At 41.0% G+C, this 19287-nt stretch overlaps 1 protein-coding gene and 1 long non-coding RNA gene across 2 annotated transcripts; both read left to right on the top strand.

Annotated features, from left to right (window-relative positions):
- The first annotated feature begins 409 nt into the window (after positions 1 to 409).
- On the top strand, positions 410 to 2086 carry LOC124282660. The gene is made up of 3 exons (XR_006900210.1): positions 410 to 485; positions 1054 to 1124; positions 1665 to 2086. It is a non-coding gene; the product is annotated as an uncharacterized LOC124282660 (long non-coding RNA).
- Positions 2087 to 2767: 681 nt separating this feature from the next.
- LOC124282665 (coiled-coil domain-containing protein 83-like) lies at positions 2768 to 17863 on the top strand. Its single transcript, XM_046718690.1, has 12 exons — positions 2768 to 2853; positions 4361 to 4517; positions 5602 to 5686; positions 6286 to 6454; positions 6706 to 6873; positions 7360 to 7451; positions 8010 to 8078; positions 10702 to 10823; positions 12894 to 13027; positions 15411 to 15524; positions 16577 to 16650; positions 17412 to 17863. The coding sequence occupies exons 2-12, from the start codon at positions 4411 to 4413 to the stop codon at positions 17586 to 17588; spliced, it is 1311 nt and encodes a 436-aa protein (XP_046574646.1). The 5' UTR covers positions 2768 to 2853; positions 4361 to 4410; the 3' UTR covers positions 17589 to 17863.
- Positions 17864 to 19287: the final 1424 nt, after the last annotated feature.

Here is a 19287-nt window from a genome sequence, read left to right as displayed (position 1 = left end):
TTTACGGACTTATCTCCCTTACTCCGCGCAGTATCCGTGACTATGTTACAAGCACAATGTTGTGCTCCAGGCACTGTAAGGAATTGTCTAGCATGACTTTCTCAAACTAACGTTATATCTTGTTATTACGCAATATCGCCAGTAGTATAACGACGATAATAGGCCATGGTCACCTGTGACCTAGATAGTTAATATATCAGTAGCAGCCTTTTCCGCTCCACGTTATTCTCTAGACGACGTTCCCTCACAGATGGACCTTGCCTTTTGATGGCACCGGTTCACAACGCTGAAAATGTAACCTCCAGCGGACAGGTATGATATATGCAGTTGAAGGATTACGTAGTTTTCTTATTCCATTACGTCATGGCATTTATGAACATCTCGTCACAAACTGCGAGAATCACGTCATGTCTGTGACGTCATACCACTGTTGATTGTGTTTCTGGTGACGAATCATCGCAGCCAAGAAGTACTAACTATTTTGGGTAAGTATAGATTGTATACCGTGTTTTCCAAACAACTTCCAATATTATTCCTTTATATTAATTTGGTTATAGTGGTTTCTCATAAATCCATTTTAAGTGTAAATATTCGGGAATTATAAAGACGGTTATCTCAATCAGATTAAGTGGAATAAATAATGGTTCCTGAAACGGTTCCATGTATTATGACATCTGCTCAGACTTCTGTTAGACATCTCATCTTCATCTTTGGGGCTGAAGAGGTTTATAGTGAAATGCATGTTTAACAGACCTGTTCGGAACATATGTACAAAATGCTTATCCCGTTTCATCACATTGGTTTGACTTTAGCAAAAGGGATTGGACTATTTCCATAGTTACATATGCGTCCCCAGCTAGGGGATATGGAGGGAAGGGGAGATGTGTAGCATATTTTGTATAATCTAAGTACACCGCCATCTTACATTCGCCCTTGGCTAATGTTCTGTGCTGCTCATTCTGCTATGTTAAGCCCAGTAGATTTGATTTAACAGTATATCGAAGTGTAAATCAATACAAACATTATGACGGGGCGTCCTTGTTTCCCTGACAGACTACAGAAGACGATGAGTGTGTGGATCGCTTCCTCAGCCGTTGTTGCAGGTGCCTATGTAGCTTTGAAAGGTATGTCCAGTCTCGGCCATGGATGACCCTCTGATCGTACCTACTTACATATGCATTAACTTGATATCTGCAATGCGATCACCATTAACTGCCAAGCCCCGGGCTATGATCCACACTCCTGGCATACATATACGTAGTTTGTCTACTACTTATCTACCCTTATGTAGATGATAGTGAATTATTTTACGAGCGTGCGAAAACTGTTCACGGACTTTTTAATCGCTCATTAAAGTGAGTGAGTGAGTATGGTTTTACGCCGCTTTTAGCAATATTCCAGCAATATCACGGCGGGGGACACCAGAAATGGGCTTCACGCATGTGGAGAATCGAACCCGGTTCTTCGGCGTGACGAGCGAACGCTTTAACCACTGGGCTACCCCACCGCCCCATTAAAGTAGGCTACCCAGTGGTTGATAGCGCGAGCAGCGTCGGGTTCGATGGCAAGCAGTAAGCCAAGTCACACAATATGACCACCAGCCCCACTTACACCGATATTAAGCCCTAACATTCTTCAATGTATTCTCATTTTTTCAATTTCAGTCGCGTTTTCATGGTATGAGACGACCCAATGTCCAGCCCTGACCAGAGTGGAAGTTGAAATTATACCCCTGCCTTCCTCTCCTCTTCTCCTTGGGGTCAAACGCTGCACCATTCTCGACCGTCGACCCGTCTGTCGGGTGATGCTAAAGTTGCGAATCTGAAACTTGCCGCATCCGAGCTTTACCGCCGCTCGAGAGAGACGCTGTGAACCGGTTTATAATTGCAAACTATAAAACTGATATCTAGATAAATATGATATGTAGAACTGAAGAAAGGAGTGTCAGATAAAGGCACTCAACTGTTGTTTTATGAGGAATATTGTGTATATTCTGTTGTCGATGTCTCCAGAATCACCGGGAATTTTCATTATCATTGTGTAATATGAAGTGCTATTTAGTTTTGTCAAAATAAAATGTCACAAAGAAACATCTCGTCTTCCTTACACCACATGACTATCGATTCGTTTGTCTGGACACGTTGCGGTCAGTCACATTGGCATAAATTGAACTATTATACAAAAAGGAGAGGGTCTCTATTTTTCGGTGGTTTCTCATTGAGAGATTGTCCCATTCCTGCTATGCGACTGGCTGCGTATGCTTCGACTAGATGAGAATAATTCTAAAAGCCTTCGACTTGATACATTATCGCCGTACCCTTGGGGATGACGGGGTATAACGTAGTAACACAAGTTAATCACAATGCTATTCATTTTTATTGGCTTTGGATTTTTCATTAAGCTTCATTGCGATTAGAGATGAATCAAAGGTTGTTCTTTAGTATTCATCTTCAATGCTTTTTAAACGATCGAAACATAGGCCAGTCGACATTGGCATAACCAGAACGGTTGCATCTGTCAAACAGGTACAAAGGCAAATGTTTGACAGTGAAATTACGTGCTTTGAAACTTTGTGTGTATGACACCATAGTGTGTGTATAAGAACGTGTTTTCGATCAATCGCTGACAGTGAACTTTCACTCTCTTGATTACGTTTTGAGTTACTATCTATACCATCTCATGAAGTGGCTAACGTTTAATGCAAATCACAAGTACGAAACTAGCGACTACTTGTGACCAAAATGTTGGCTTTGTTTGAACTCGTTGCTAGTCCAAACAAAGATGGCGGCGTAAATATAGATGTTTGGCGGACGTTAGTATCGGCTGCACATATAACCTCTACGATGGAGTAATGTAAGCATTTTCTTCATATATTCCTATATACACCTACATACATCAATGCTATTTGTCTTGAATTTTGCACATGTTTGCAAGATCGAAAATTATACATTGAATGTCAGACTTGAACTTCATCAGTACTGGCTGCAGCATAAGTCTGACATTCATCATGAAGTTGATTCGGGAGCAGTGCCCTTCACTGTCGTACTTTTGACAATATTTACGAAAGTGACAAGTACTAGTCAGTTTCAAACAATGTTTTTCTCCGTTGCTGTTACGAAGTGGGATAACTGATTCAGCTCCCTTTCAGATTTTTGTTGTTTTTAAGCTGGTATGTTGGAATTTAAATAGACATAAAATAGTCGCTTGAAATTGTTGGGTTTTTCTAGTTGAACTTTTCAATTCACACACTTGAAGCAGATTTGCAGTCAGTACAGACTCAATGTAATTATTTTTCGTCTTTTAGCAATGTGTTCATAAGGGACCATTTGATGAGAGGATCAAATAATCATGTTTGCTTGTTATATAATGCAACACTCAGCATTATTCCTGATGGCAGCCTGTAATTATCAAGTCTAGACAAGAGAAACCACTGCCTGTTTATTCTAAACAGTTGAAACCTAAAGAGGTAGTGCTGTATTCAGTTATAGGAAGCGTTTATAACTATGCATAGTAATTAATAGTCATTAATGCTGCTCCACTTGTGAATACAGTTTTGATCCAGAAAAGTTGTCAGCTTTTGAAGTAGTACTAAATATAGCCTGAGACATTATACGGGCAAAGAGAAGACATATCAGTATCCGTCCTCTTCCAAATAACAGAGTGTTTCAAGTCAAATTCATTCACAGTGACTTCACATTGTAATCTGTTAACATTTGCATGATATACAAGGTAATTTAAGTCACATGGAAACGAGTTGAATGTATCTAATTGAATTGTCCCTTACCATGCCTACAGGTCTGCACAAAGATCACAAAGATTGTGTGTCATGAGAGTCAGTTGAAGTGAGCATCTTTAAAAATCCTTTGACACAGGCTGCAGAACTTCTGTGTAAAGTTAAAAGTATTTCATTCCAGGGCTTTCTGGATCATGATCTTATCAAAATTACAGAGAATGTGATTATATGGATTGGTTGTGAAAAAGTAAAATTAAGTTGTCAATCATCTGTGACAATACATGCAGCAAACATATACATGCCTGCCACAAGTCATTGTCAACTCAAAACTTAGCCTTGGGACAAAATTCTAATCTCTCACACCTTAATCTCTTACCACCTGGTATAAAACACTGAACTACATATGCCCCTTTTGATAATTCTAGAACTTCTATTTTGAATAGGAATCATAAACTACAGTAATTAATATTGGGATTGTGTGTCTCTTTAAAACTATGTCACATATATGCAAGGGAGATTGCTCATCATCTTAAATGCAATATTCTAGGATCAGTGCAGTCTGAACACTGTTTTGCTTTGCTTGCCTTTTCAGTAACTGTTAATTAAATGTATGGACCCATTTTTCAGAGTTTTGATTTGAATTTCAACACCACTGGCCAGAAAAATAGTCTTTCAGTATGGGTAAGAAAGGGAAGAAGGGGAAGAAAGGAAAAAAGGGGAAGAAAGGAGGGAAGAAGAGCAAGGAACCTCAGATGACAGCAAAGGAAGCTATCCTGGGATATCAGTGAGTTGTAACACTTAACAACCTGAATGCTCTGAACTTTGATAACTCCGTACATGGATAACTCTCTATTGTAATGATATAAGTGTTCATTCTATGTCACTTTCTTCAGGTCCAACGACCCATATTATCATGATTATGTTTCCAGATTGTCAACACCATACTTGTGCTTATGAGTTTCAGGGAGGTGGGGTAGCCTAGTGGTTACAGCATTCATTCATCAAGCCAAAGACCCGGGTTCGATTCCCCACATGGGTACAATGTGTGAAGCCCATTTCTGGTGTCCCCCACTGTAATATTGCTGAAATATTGCTGAAAGCAGCATAAAACAAACTCACTCACTCATGAATTTCAACGAAATGGTAAACTGTCTAAAGCCTGCATCACCTCAGTTTTCTATCTGTCATTAGCTGGACGACTATCCAATATGTACAAGGCAAAAGTGAACCTCATGATAATTCAGTCCAGATGGAAATTGTCATTCCCTGGTTTTAGACTACCGGTAATAACTGAACACATAGTAACATGATCAAAACAAACCTAGCCTTTTGTACCACTGGAAGTGATATCCTAATGTCATTCATTCATATGTGATATAATTGAATCAGCAATAGTAAATACAACAGTGGCTTGTCAAGATTATAAAGTTACATAACAACAACTGTTCTTGGTCTATGTGTCTTTGTATTCAAAACAACTTATACTGGTATCTCTTGACACGGCTGAATCTTCATATGTAAAACACACACACATGTCAAAATGGACATAGTTTACATGACAACACACCATGATGTATACCATGTGGACATCATCTGTGCATGCAGTGGCATCAGAAGAGTTACCTCCCTTGGATTGTTAACACAACGACACACCACGATGTATACCATGTGGACATCATCCGTGCATGCAGTGGCATCAGAAGAGTTAGCTCCCTTGGATTGTTAATCCATGATGTATAAACTGTAGTTACAATGATTTTCGATAGTTACACTAGTTATTCCACCACTGTAACTTGTAGTTAGTTGTCATGCCATGAAATCTGCTATTCTGACATATATCTACAAAATCATAATGTTTTTGTTTGCAGGATCAATATTGTGGAGAAGAAATTAGAGGATGTTTCTTTTGAGATCCGTGGCTGGGAGGAGAAGAACAAACGCCACCTTGAGAGGGTAGGCAACCAAATTCAATTTGGATTAGATGCACACATGCACACACGCTTATGTACATACGCAATGCACGCAACACGCGCGCACGCGCACGCGCTCACACACGCACACACACACACACACACACACACACACACAGAGAGCTTGTGTCCAGGGATATTGTGGGTGTGTAGCTGTATGGGTGTGTCAAGGATTGTCTGCTGCTTGTGTCCAGGGATATTGTGGGTGTGTAGCTGTATGGGTGTATCAAGGATTGTCTACTGCTTGTGTCCAGGGATATTGTGGGTGTGTAGCTGTATGGATGTGTCAAGGATTGTCTGCTGCTTGTGTCCAGGGATATTGTGGGTGTGTAGCTGTATGGGTGTATCAAGGATTGTCTACTGCTTGTGTCCAGGGATATTGTGGGTGTGTAGCTGTATGGATGTGTCAAGGATTGTCTGCTGCTTGTGTCCAGGGATATTGTGGGTGTGTAGCTGTATGGATGTGTCAAGGATTGTCTGCTGCTTGTGTCCAGGGATGTTGTAGGGGTGCTGTCAGTGTGTAGCAGGGTGTGGTGTATGGCATATGTTATTACTGATAGTTATCCCCCTTGACTTCTCCAGAATGAAAAACTAAAGTCTGAACAGCTGCTGCTAGTGGAGCATCTTCTCAAGCAGGCCAAGGATGCAGAGCGGTTCTTTGAGTCAGAGGAAATCAAAAACAGGGAAGATGTCATCCTGGCCATGAAGAACATGTGGCTTCTTCGACGGCAACGAGAGAAGGAACTAGAAGGTGGGTGTGTTTTTTGCAAGAAAACTATCCATTCAAATTCTGTTTTATAAATTAAGCCTTTTATTCTCCAAAACAAAATCATATTTAAGGAAAAAGGTTTGTTTAACTGCTATCTGACTTAATTCATTGAAACCCTGAAGTCACTGTAATTCAACATGCTCTTGAATGCTCAACCACAGCAGAGATATTCATTCATTTTAATGAGGCATGTCATTTGTTGGCTGACCTAGCTGCTCCTGTCCTATTTGCAGAAAAGAAGAGTGCAATAGCCATGGAGCAGACTAAAATAGAGGAAGTGTCAAAGGAGGTCCAGTGCTGGTCTTGGTACCGGGACAAGGGCAAGGCGGAGCATGAGAAGCAGATCCGCATCCTAGAGCAGGAGCTGCAAGACATGCAGAACAGCTTTGATGAGATGGCAGGTATGTTATTCAGTTTGAATCATCATTGGGGGTACTGGTGGCCTATTGGAGTTGTCATAATGAGCTATATAGAGTTACTTCCCTTTGCCATGTTTACTGGTACATTGTCAAACCCTGTATGACTCATACCATGTGATGTCATCATAAGACCATCACATATTTATGTGTAAGGTGGAGTGTTAAGATGGCTTTCTGGAACAAGGCTTTGTTCTATGTTGTCTCCTACTAGGACCAATAATTGTGTCAGGGGAATTGGATTCTTTTTCAGAAGAAGTCCTCCTTGGGGTACATATAAGCATTAAAATGTCCATTTTGAAACTTACGACAGTTGTAACAATATGTTTTAATAAAATGTTTACAAAACAAAAAACACATTTTTGTCTTGTGAGACCACCCCTACAGGTTTTCAAGGAGATGCTGTTTATTCATGGATGATTTCCTGTGTTTGAATGAGTGCTTGTTTGAAGATGGCACTACCTGTTCCAGGTCACCTGAACAAGTCACTGGAGAAGTCCCGAGCTGAGGTAGATAAGTACACAGAGGAGACTCTGGCCAAACAGAAGGATCTGGCCTCAGAGGTAGGGACATACTGGCAACACTGTGGGGTTACACACTTGGTGTGGATCTGTTACCACTTTACTATTGTCTTGTTGGATAGGGGAGGCTGGGTATGGAAATGGATTCTGTCTATTGGGTCAACCATACATTAAACTACAAATGAATCATATCAGAAATGTGCTTGTGCAGTTTGAAAAGTTTCTTAATCTTATCAGTACATGTACATGGGAATCTTGACTTTCCATTTAAACCCAATGTTTTTGGCACAGTTTGTTGTGCAGAGTTGTGTCCCCTGGGAGCACCAGAAACCTATGATTGTGGATTCAAATCCAGGTTTGCTAGAATTATGTTTCAAGGTTTGAAATTAAACCGAGCAAGGGGGTGTTTAAATTTTCAGTTGAGCTTAAAGGTTGACTGATCACTTACAGCTATAACGAATATAACAGATTCTTTTCACAACTTGTTCAGCATCTGCACACAAGTTTTGAAGGGTTGAGATGCTCCAACTGGCCACTGATGCTGTTTTGAATACTGATGTGATAGTTTGGAAGAGGTTAGTAATGTCTCTGTGCTTACAGAAAGCCATTGCCCACATGGACAAGTACAGCCGGCAGGAAGTGCTGGACAATGACTGGCTCAAAAGGGAGGTAGGTCAACATGGCAGTAAATGTAAACACAGCATCTCACACAGGCTGGCTTGAAATAATAGATATATCAAAGGAACCCTTCTAGCCATACTTGATCATGTCAGAGGTCCATCCATGGCATATTTATTTGACTATGTTGACATTTCTAGAGGCCTCAATGTCTCAACCTTACCTGAAATCTCATCTCATAAAATGTATGATTGAAATAAGCACAAAATACACATTTTTTCAATTAAGTACGACATATATGTATTTTTTATTCCTTTGGATGTCAGTCACTGTTAGTGACACATGACACAATGTTTCTTGTTATTTGCCTAAACAAGCCTTGCTGAAACTTCAATCGCATTCTTTTTTCACAGTACTCCCAACAATTATGGTTGTAGGACCTGTTTTGTCTGAGCCTCATGTTGTTGTGTGTGTACCATGTGCAGGTGATGATCCATCCCGCTGTTGTGTGTGTACCGTGTGCAAGTGATGATCCATCCCTTTATTGTGTGTGTACCATGTGCAGGTGATGATCCATCCCTTTGTTGTGTGTGTACCATGTGCAGGTGATGATCCATCCTGTTGTTGTGTGTGTACCATGTGCAGGTGATGATCCATCCTGTACAGGTGATGATGTTGTTGTGTGTGTACCATGTGCAGGTGATGATCCATCCTGTTGTTGTGTGTGTACCATGTGCAGGTGATGATCCATCCCTTTGTTGTGTGTGTACCATGTGCAGGTGATGATCCATCCCTTTGTTGTGTGTGTACCATGTGCAGGTGATGATCCATCCCTTTGTTGTGTTTGTACCATGTGCAGGGTGATGATCCATCCCTTTGTTGTGTGTTGTACCATGTGCAGGTGATGATCCATCCCTTTGTTGTGTGTGTACCATGTGCAGGTGATGATCCATCCCTTTGTTGTGTGTATGTACCATGTGCAGGTGATGATCCATCCCTTTGTTGTGTTTGTACCACGTGCGCAGGTGATGATCCATCCCTTTGTTGTGTGTGTACCATGTGCAGGTGATGATCCATCCCTTTGTTGTGTGTACCGTACCATGTGCAGGTGATGATCCATCCCTTTGTTGTGTGTGTACCATGTGCATGATGCCATCCCTTGATGATCCATCCTTTGTTGTGTACCATGTTTGTGTGTGTACCATGTGCAGGTGATGATCCATCCCTTTGTTGTGTTGTTATGCGGTGTACCATGTGCGGGTGATGATCCATCCTTTGTTGTGTGTGTACCATGTGCAGGTGATGATCCATCCATTGTTGTGTTGTGATGATCCATCCCTTTGTTACCATGTGCAGGTGATGATCCATCCTGTTGTTGTGTGTGTACCATGTGCAGGTGATGATCCATCCCTTTGTTGTGTGTGTACCATGTGCGGGTGATGATCCATCCTTTGTTGTTATTATGTACCATGTGCAGGTGATGATCCATCCCTTTGTTGTGTTCCATGTACCATGTGCGGGTGATGATCCATCCCTTTGTTGTGTGTGAACCATGTACCATGTGCGGGTGATGATCCATCCCTTTGTTGTGTGTGTACCATGTGCAGGTGATGATCCATCCCTTTGTTGTGTGCGGGTGATGATCCATCCCTTTGTTGTGTGTGTACCATGTGCAGGTGATGATCCATCCCTTTGTTGTGTGTGTACCATGTGCAGGTGATGATCCATCCCTTTGTTGTGTGTGTATTCCATTGTTGTGCAGGTGCAGGGTGATGATCCATCCCTTTGTTGTGTGTGTACCATGTGCAGGTGATGATCCATCCCTTTGTTGTGTGTGTACCATGTGCAGGTGATGATCCATTCCATTGTTGCGTGTAGGTGATGATCCATCCCTTTGTTGTGTGTGTACCATGTGCAGGTGATGATCCATCCCTTTGTTGTGTGTGTACCATGTGCAGGTGATGATCCATCCTTTGTTGTGTGTGTACCTGTGTGCAGGTGATGATCCATCCATTGTGTTTGTACCATGTGCAGGTGATGATCCATCCCTTGTTGTTGTATACCCATGTGCAGGTGATGATCCATCCCTTTGTTGTGTGTGTATCCATGTGCAGGTGATGATCCATCCCTTTGTTGTGTGTGTGTACCATGTGCAGGTGATGATCCATCCCTTTGTTGTGTGTGTACCATGTGCAGGTGATGATCCATCCCTTTGTTGTGTGTGTGTACCATGTGCAGGTGATGATCCATCCCTTTGTTGTGTTTGTAATTTGTGCAGGTGATGATCCATCCCTTTGTTGTGTATGTACCATGTGCAGGTGATGATCCATCCCTTTTGTGTGTGTACCATGTGCAGGTGATGATCCATCCCTTTGTTGTGTGTACCATGTGCAGGTGATGATCCATCCCTTTGTTGTGTGTGTACCATGTGCAGGTGATGATCCATCCCTTTGTTGTGTGTGTACCATGTGCAGGTGATGATCCATCCCTTTGTTGTGTGTGTACCATGTGCAGGTGATGATCCATCCCTTTGTTGTGTGTGTACCATGTGCAGGTGATGATCCATCCCTTTGTTGTGTGTGTACCATATGCAAGTGATGATCCATCCCGTTGTTGTGTTTGTACCATGTGCAGGTGATGATCCATCCCTTTGTTGTGTGTGTACCATATGCAGGTGATGATCCATCAGCGTGAGTCAGAGGAGCTGCACAGTGTGGTGGAGGAGCTCGAGAAATACAACCTCAACGTGATGAGTCAGCTGTTTGAGTGTACTGTAGATGATCTCAAAATATCCAGGTCAGTCTCTGTGGTGAAAGAAAGTTTTGAGATTATTAAAACAAGTGATGGCAATGAGTTTCAGGATGCAGCTGATATCTTTGCAGAGCATTATGATTTTAATAGTCATCACTATGACAATTGTGTTACCATTTGGGGTGATGTATTACCCTCTTGCACTGCATTTATTTAACGAGATATATGCTGCCATTGTCATTAATAGGGCCACCCGCCCATACACAAATTCAGTTAGGGGACCGTTCATAATTTTAGCACTAGGGAGGATAGTAATGGAGAAGCATGTAAAAACAAAACAGGTGACCAACACTTCCCCCCCTAAAATCCTCACCCAGTCTAAAATCATCCTCACTTATATAATGAAAACTATCCTTTTAGTGACAGTCTTTGTAATTAACCATAAGCATTTTAAAGGTCACATGCAACGTAAAACACAACTTTGCAGATTCTGATACCTTTCGGTATGGACTTACAGTAACAAATTGTCAAAATGCAAATTCAACTCATAAAGTTGCAAAATAATGCGATGAAAAAACCCCCGCGAAATCGAAGTTCAACGATTCACTAATTTCACCCCAGCTGGGGTGAAAAGTGGTTTCAACAGCTGTGCTGTGCTGCGCTGCACTGCGCTCATGGCGCATGCGTGGTGAATAGGTTTACGCAGCTTGGAAGCGGCATTTCAAGATGGAAAACCTTCGCAGAATACTCGGAGTAGGCTTTGATGTCAGCTATTTTTCTAATGTTTTGTAGGGCGGTGGGGTAGCCTAGTGGTTAAAGCGTTGGCTCGTCACGCCGAAGACCCGGGTTCGATTCCCCACATGGGCACAATGTGTTAAGCCCATTTCTGGTGTCCCCCGCCGTGATATTGCTGGAATATTGCTAAAAGCGGCGTAAAACTAAACTCAGTCAGTCAGTCAGTCTAATGTTTTGTTGATATTTCACAGTCGCGAGCTTTTTATATGTTATGACAGGAGATTACCGATTTAACTGTTTATATAATTTCATTTGACTATTTCACCACACGTTCTCTTTACCGAGTCACTTTCTCAGTTTGATACTTATTCAGTTGCTCTACTACGGGACAACTTCTTGACCAGGGTTACCGTTCATCGTAGCACTAGATACATTGGGTAGGCCACGTGGTTGGCGCTAAATATATTGGGTAGGCTCTGATTGGCGGAGACGTCCGTCATCAGTAGATGAACTTTGACCCATGTCAGAGGTTGTTCTAGAGCGCTATATAAGTGACCTGGCTCTCTGGATTCAGTGTCTAGCTTTCGGTCTTCCGAGCAACATCAGGTAAAGTCTCTGTCTCGAGGTCCTGTTTCAGGATCATTCCCTCCCCGTTTACAGAGTGGAATGTTCGGTCTTAAGTAGGGGGATGTTAGGTTCCTTTTATAAGTGTTAGGTCAGGTTGGGGGGAAAAGTAGGAGTAGGAAACGGAATAGGAATTGGGCTATAGACTTTGGATAATGTTCAGTTAGAACAGGTTTGGTTTGAGTGGTTTTTCAGAAGTGTACAGGTTTTCATGTAGCTGGATCGTTAATCAGCTATGTGAGTGAGAGAAATGTGTCATTTATAAGCTGTTAAGTTTTTGTTTGTATTTTTCTACCTGATTTTTTGTAATAAACTATTGTTATTGTTCTTTTTGTCTCTGTTATTTCCCAATAGGCTTTATGCCCGATTCACGAACTGGTCACTGAGTTTTGAGTAGAGAACAAGTCAACCTGAACACACACCTATAAAAAAAAGATACACAACACAAAGTCCAAACAAGGTTGATTCAACATCATGTTCCAACGTGACTTAGCTTAACTCAGCTATCACTGGGCGATGGTAGTCTACTGAGAACCATGCCTGTTACACTTATAATTTTATTTATTTGATTTTTCATGATCAGCATTATATGTCATGAATAAGTGATAATTGTGTTTTAATTATGTTTCTTTTTTGTGTTGCATGTGACCTTTAAGTGACCTGTCAGCACCAGGTTAAAATGTTAGCTTTCTTTAATCAAGGACCTTGAAAACCTTCACAAGCAATACAGTTTTACCTGTTACTTCTTGCACCCAGAAACTTCTTCCTGACCCAGTTCGCTGACAGCGAGAACCTGGATGAAACTGGAATCCTGGAAATGGATCTTGCCAGTCTCAACTTCCCAGAGGATGAGGACAAGGTAGAGAAGAACATCAGTCTAAGTGAAAAAGGTAAAACAGTGGGAGATGTTACATGATGTAGTGGGAGATGTTACATGATGTAGTAGGAGATGTTACATGATGCAGTGGGAGATGTTACATGATGTAGTGAGAGATGTTACATGATGTAGTGAGAGATGTTACATGATGTAGTGAGAGATGTTACATGATGTAGTGGGAGATGTTACATGATGTAGTGGGAGATGTTACATGATGTAGTACATGATGATGTTACATGATGTAGTGAGAGATGTTACATGATGTAGTGAGAGATGTTACATGATGTAGTGAGAGATGTTACATGATGTAGTGGGAGATGTTACATGATGTAGTGAGAGATGTTACATGATGTAGTGAGAGATGTTACATGATGTAGTGAGAGATGTTACATGATGTAGTGAGAGATGTTACATGATGTAGTGAGAGATGTTACATGATGTAGTGAGAGATGTTACATGATGTAGTGAGAGATGTTACATGATGTAGTGAGATGTTACATGATGTAGTGAGAGATGTTACATGATGTAGTGAGAGATGTTACATGATGTAGTGAGAGATGTTACATGATGTAGTGAGAGATGTTACATGATGTAGTGAGAGATGTTACATGATGTAATGAGAGAAGAGAGGTGTCTTAGTGGGAGAGGTTACATGATGTAATGAGAGAAGGGAAGTGTCTTAGTGGGAGAGTTTACATGATGTAGTGAGAGAGGGGAAGTGTCTTAGTGGGAGATGTTACATGATGTAGTGAGAGAGGGGAAGTGTCTTAGTGGGAGATGATACATGATGTAGTGAGAGAGGGGAGGTGTCTTAGTGGGAGATGATACATGATGTAGTGAGAGAGGGGAAGTGTCTTAGTGGGAGATGATACATGATGTAATGAGAGAAGAGAGGTGTCTTAGTGAGAGAGGGGAAGTGTCTTAGTGGGAGAGGTTACATGATGTAATGAGAGAAGTGAAGTGTCTTAGTGGGAGATGATACATGATGTAATGAGTGAAGTGAAGTGTCTTAGTGGGAGAGGTTACATGATGTAATGAGAGAAGTGAAGTGTCTTAGTGGGAGAGGTTACATGATGTAGTGGGAGATGTTACATGATGTAGTGAGAGAAGAGAGGTGTCTTAGTGAGAGAGGGGAAGTGTCTTAGTGGGAGAGGTTACATGATGTAGTGAGAGAGGGGAAGTGTCTTAGTGGGAGAGGTTACATGATGTAATGAGAGAAGTGAAGTGTCTTAGTGGGAGAGGTTACATGATGTAGTGGGAGATGTTACATGATGTAGTGAGAGAAGAGAGGTGTCTTAGTGAGAGAGGGGAAGTGTCTTAGTGGGAGAGGTTACATGATGTAGTGAGAGAGGGGAAGTGTCTTAGTGGGAGAGGTTACATGATGTAATGAGAGAAGAGAGGTGTCTTAGTGGGAGAGGTTACATGATGTAATGAGAGAAGAGAGGTGTCTTAGTGGGAGAGGTTACATGATGTAGTGAGAGAGGGAGGTGTCTTAGTGGGAGAGGTTACATGATGAGGAGAGTGTCTTAGTGAGAGATGTAGTGGAAGTGTCTTAGTGGGAGAGGTTACATGATGTAGAAGAGGGTGAGAGAAGGGAAGTGTCTTAGTGGGAGGATGTTACATGATGTAGTGGGAGAGGTTACAGATGTAGTGAGAGTGTCTTAGTGGGAGATGTTACATGATGTAATGAGAGAAGGGGAGAGGTCTTAGTGGGAGAGATTTACATGATGTAGTGAGAGAGGGTGGGAGAGGGTGATCTTAGTGGGAGATGTTACATGATGTAGATGAGAGAGAGGGAAGTGTCTTAGTGGGAGATGATGATACATGATGTAGTGAGAGAGGGAGGTCTCTTAGTGAGAGATGATACATGATGTAGTGAGAGAGGGAAGTGTCTTAGTGGGAGATGATACATGATGTAATGAGAGAGGAGGGAGTGTCTTAGTGGGAGATGAGACATGATGTAGTGAGAGGGGGAGTGTCTTAGTGGGAGAGGTTACATGATGTAGTGAGAGAGGGGAAGTGTCTTAGTGGGAGAGGCTACATGATGTAATGAGAGAGGGGAAGTGTCTTAGTGGGAGAGGTTACATGATGTAGTGGGAGATGTTACATGATGTAGTGAGAGATGTTACATGATGTAGTGAGAGATGTTACATGATGTAGTGAGAGAAGGGAAGTGTCTGGTACAGTGTCTTGGCTGTGTTTGCTTTAGATATAACCTTGTACTGTGGATGCAGTTTTGTATGTATAAACTTGTTCTTGTTACTATATGGCTGAACCAATGCTGATGTTACCTCACTGTAGCATGTGAGAGAGTTAGTTACTTATACTGTAGATAATATAGCTATAATAGGCTGATACGTTAGACATTCACTTACTCCTCTGTCTATCTGTTACAGCAAGACCCATGAGTGCCACCCAGAGAGCTGTCGAGCAGAAGGTGTTCAGCCTGGCCACATCCGCTTTGGATGAGGTGGATACAGACATTGAGGAGGATGAGGAGGATTCAGCTGGTGGGTACACACACCTCGATGGACGTTCATGGTCGGAAAAGCTCTTAGTTGTATCACATGACTTGATGAGATATTGCTGAATTCCATAACATGATGAGAAAACATATCATGAGAATACTATTAAACCATAGTAAGGGACAAACTGTTCTCAATGTAGCAAAGTTTTCTTCATGTTGGTGGTATTTTGATAGTACCTGGCAGATTAGGTGTATCCTCCTACCCTTGAGGTGTCATTTGATGCTCACTCTGCCCGAAACACAGTGTATTAAAGAGTTACAAGTGTGGTGGATGATGCATGTATAGAGTTGCTCACCACATACAAGTAGACATACCCAGAGCAGGTCCCGGTTGTAGTTTTGAATCATATCCTGTAAAGTTGATTCAGGTACAGGGCACTTTTTGTGATATATTACTGAGATGCTGTTGACGTACTGCTGAAAAGAAACTGCTGGTATAATTTGAAGACTGTTGCTGAGATGTTGCTGTCATGCTGCTGACATGGTAAAAGGCTAACACTGCACACTATCACCGGTATACTGGTATACAGCAGTAGGCTTTTCAAACAATACATACTGCAATATTATTTCGGAGAACCAGTATGTTAAGTGAAAAACTATATGAGGTTTTGTGATTATTCATAGGGTTTTAAGTTAAAATCTTCCTTAACAACAGATGTTTCCCTTCCTAATTTATTAACTAAACGGCATAATTTACCTGGTATAAATTGCATAGATAGGAAAATAGAATCCTGAACTATCCAACCTAATTTTGAGATTGCAGTTATCAGAACTGTAACATTTATTTTTAAGGAGTTAGTATGTTGATAATAGGCTCTGCATGTACAATTAGTGTCACTCACTGTCATTCACTTTGCTCCCACTATATCGCAATATGTATCGCAGTTCAAGCACCTGAATGACGACGCTTTCTATTGCAATACCATATATTTGCCAATACACAGCCCTACAAAAGGCTGAAATTATTTCACTCCGATAGATATGTGATCACTTTGTTGCTTGTTTGCAGTAAATATCTTCTTCTGACTGTTTCAGATGGTGCTTCTACACATACAAGCCAAGGCAGTGAGCAGTTTGAAAACCTCTTCTATGAAGAGGAAGATTTTACTGTAAGTTCCTCCATGGTGGTATACTCACAGGCAGAAGTGACTTGGGTAAAGGAAACCTAAATTGATAATTGAGAACTGGATTTCAAAGCCTCACTTTTAGCAATCAGCTGTCTTTAGGAAACCCAGGGAGGTATTCTTCAGCCATCTAAACACTAGTAGAATTCAAATCTTCAAGTTGAGTTGTGTACTTGTTCTGTATGAGAACAGAATAAGAACATGATCACAGGTCCATTTTGAGGTATAGCTGACCTTGACAAATAGAGTGCTGCAGTTTGCAGTGCAGAGTTCCCTCCCTTAGGCATGCACGACATCATGGCTTCCAATCCCAGATTTGTTTTGATTATGATTGGTGAGGTTTCAGAATCATACTCATACTACTGGGTCCTAAACCTGGAATTTGGGCTTTCCTCCCAGATGAAGTTGATATGCTGTCATATAACTGAAAGATTGTTCAAGTGCAGTTAAACCAAACTAATCACATTTACATGTGCCAGTTGGTATAATTGTCTCCAATTTGTTATCTGTGATACCAGTAGGCAAGCTACCGTAACCCCCTTCATGTCTGTTCAGTCTCACTCCTCCTGGGATACTGGGGTAGTCCAGTGGTCAAACCACTTGCTTACGAGGCTGATGGTCCAGGTTCATTTCCTCATTTTCCAGTTGGGTACAATATGTGAAGCCCACTTCTAGTATCTCCTGCCATATTGCAGGGATATTGCTAAAGCATCATGAAACCCACTGTCTGTTCCTTCACCCTGCAGGACTATCTACAGCTCGGCCCACTGGAACTGAAGCTGCTAAACATCACTGGCACCCAGATGCCCATCCACAAGCCATACCAGCCCACAGACGAGGAGCTGCAGGCACTTAAGTGTAATCCTGAGGAGTGGCCTGTCACACAGCCCATGCTCAAAGGTGCCATCACTCACACAGCATAGCCCTGGGGGTGGGGCAGGCTGGGTGGGGCAGGGAGAGGACCATGGGTGGGTTGTTGAATGACGTCCTAGGGTAAAAGACAGGGTATTGCATCTGTCGTAATGAGATCAACTTGACAAATATTTTATCTCAAGTCACATATCTTCTTACAATGGTCTTACAGAAAGTACTTTCTGAAGAAAAAAATATAATATCTCAGCCCACGACCCAACTATTATTCAGCTACGAAAAACTTAATACTCACCTTAAAGCTACAATTGAATTAAGTGATGAATTTGATAACTATAAAAATCAAATGACATATGACCTTGACTTGGTCTCAGTAGAACTGTGTGTGTGGCCTGACATTGTGAATCAAACTTGACCAATTATCAGTAATAAGGATGTGTTGCCAGTTATGTTTGTGTACTTATTTACAGATGTATGTTTACACAATGATGTCCTTTCTGCTCTTCAATATGTATTCTTTACTTTCATTACTCAGACCTAATTTACACCTTTGATTGTAACTTGCCAGTACATGTTTTTCATATTTTGCATATAAATTATTTATATACTAGGATAATGATATGTCTTCCCAAATTGTTGTTTGTTTAAAATATTATTATACCCTCCAGGTGTCATGTTCCGATGGACTACCAGTGTGACACAAGTAACCGATGGATACCCTCCAGGTGTCACCAGGACTTACCAGTGACACAAGTAACTTGTCTGTGTCACCCTCCAGGTGTGGATTTACAGACACAAGCTCTGTGTCAATATTTAGTGAAAAGAACAAGTTTTTACAGAAATACAAAAAGAAAGAAATATCATGATCTCACTAGTCATACTTTGATTTCTGAGGGGGAGCAACTCAAGTTTCTCTGTGTCTTAAAAGATTTGAATTGAAAGATTTAAATTGTTTGATGGTTTAATCAAACAGGACATTGGATTCCATAGGCTTTAGATATATTCATAAAATTGTTAAATGAACATTTATATGATTTCGAAACATTAAATTCAAGTTCCTCCCCATTGCTTTTGGGGTTTTGTATTTTTTTACCCACAGGTGATATGTGTAGTTAATTTCATTTTAACTGAACAAATGTTTAAAATGTATCTTTCTGTTTTACCACAGCACGTGTATGCATTAAAACTTGTAGCTATATTGTCTGTAAAGCTGGGACACTGATCAATAACTATATCCTATGTAGTCTATGTAATAATTATGATGACCTTATAGTTGTCAATGTATAAGATATGTTTGACTTGGGAGTGTGTACTCAACATGATGAAAATATTCCATTCAGGTGATAACAAAATATTATGAAACAAAATCCTACTCTGGCAATAAAACATCTGCTGAGTAAAGTATTTACATGATTAGAATACACATAATCTTTGACTTTGGAAACAATCAGTGTGTTTTCTTTTTCTTTGGAATATGGGTAGAGTAGAGAAGAAATTATAAGAACTTAAGCATGTGAAGGTTGACTACAGACCTGCATGCATGGGTTCCTGACAGTCACATGAAGCCAGTCAGAATCCAATCACTGTGTACTGTTTACTGTTATGTTGTATTATTGGGTATCATCATCCAAAGCCAAAATAACTTCTATATCAGAACATGAGTCTGTTAATGAAAACTCACTGGTTTGAAGGAGAGGTGATATTTTATGAACTGTTGCATAAATGTGATGAAATATGTTAAATGGATTGTTT

This window comes from Haliotis rubra, unplaced genomic scaffold (assembly GCF_003918875.1).
Source record: "Haliotis rubra isolate DU_JTF1 unplaced genomic scaffold, ASM391887v1 Scf300, whole genome shotgun sequence".
In the NCBI taxonomy this organism is placed as follows: Eukaryota; Metazoa; Mollusca; class Gastropoda; order Lepetellida; family Haliotidae; genus Haliotis; species Haliotis rubra.
The sequence above is the reverse complement of the archived record's forward strand: the minus strand, read 5'-3'. Positions and strand labels throughout refer to the sequence as shown.

What these genes read in the sequence shown, in the direction of transcription:
- LOC124282665 (XM_046718690.1), top strand. Translation starts at nt 4,411, where the DNA reads ATGGGTAAGAAAGGGAAGAAGGGGAAGAAAGGAAAAAAGGGGAAGAAA. An exon ending in ACAAACGCCACCTTGAGAGG is followed by an intron (nt 5,687 to 6,285) that starts GTAGGCAACCAA and finishes TGACTTCTCCAG; the next exon opens with AATGAAAAACTAAAGTCTGA. An exon ending in ATGAAGAGGAAGATTTTACT is followed by an intron (nt 16,651 to 17,411) that starts GTAAGTTCCTCC and finishes TTCACCCTGCAG; the next exon opens with GACTATCTACAGCTCGGCCC.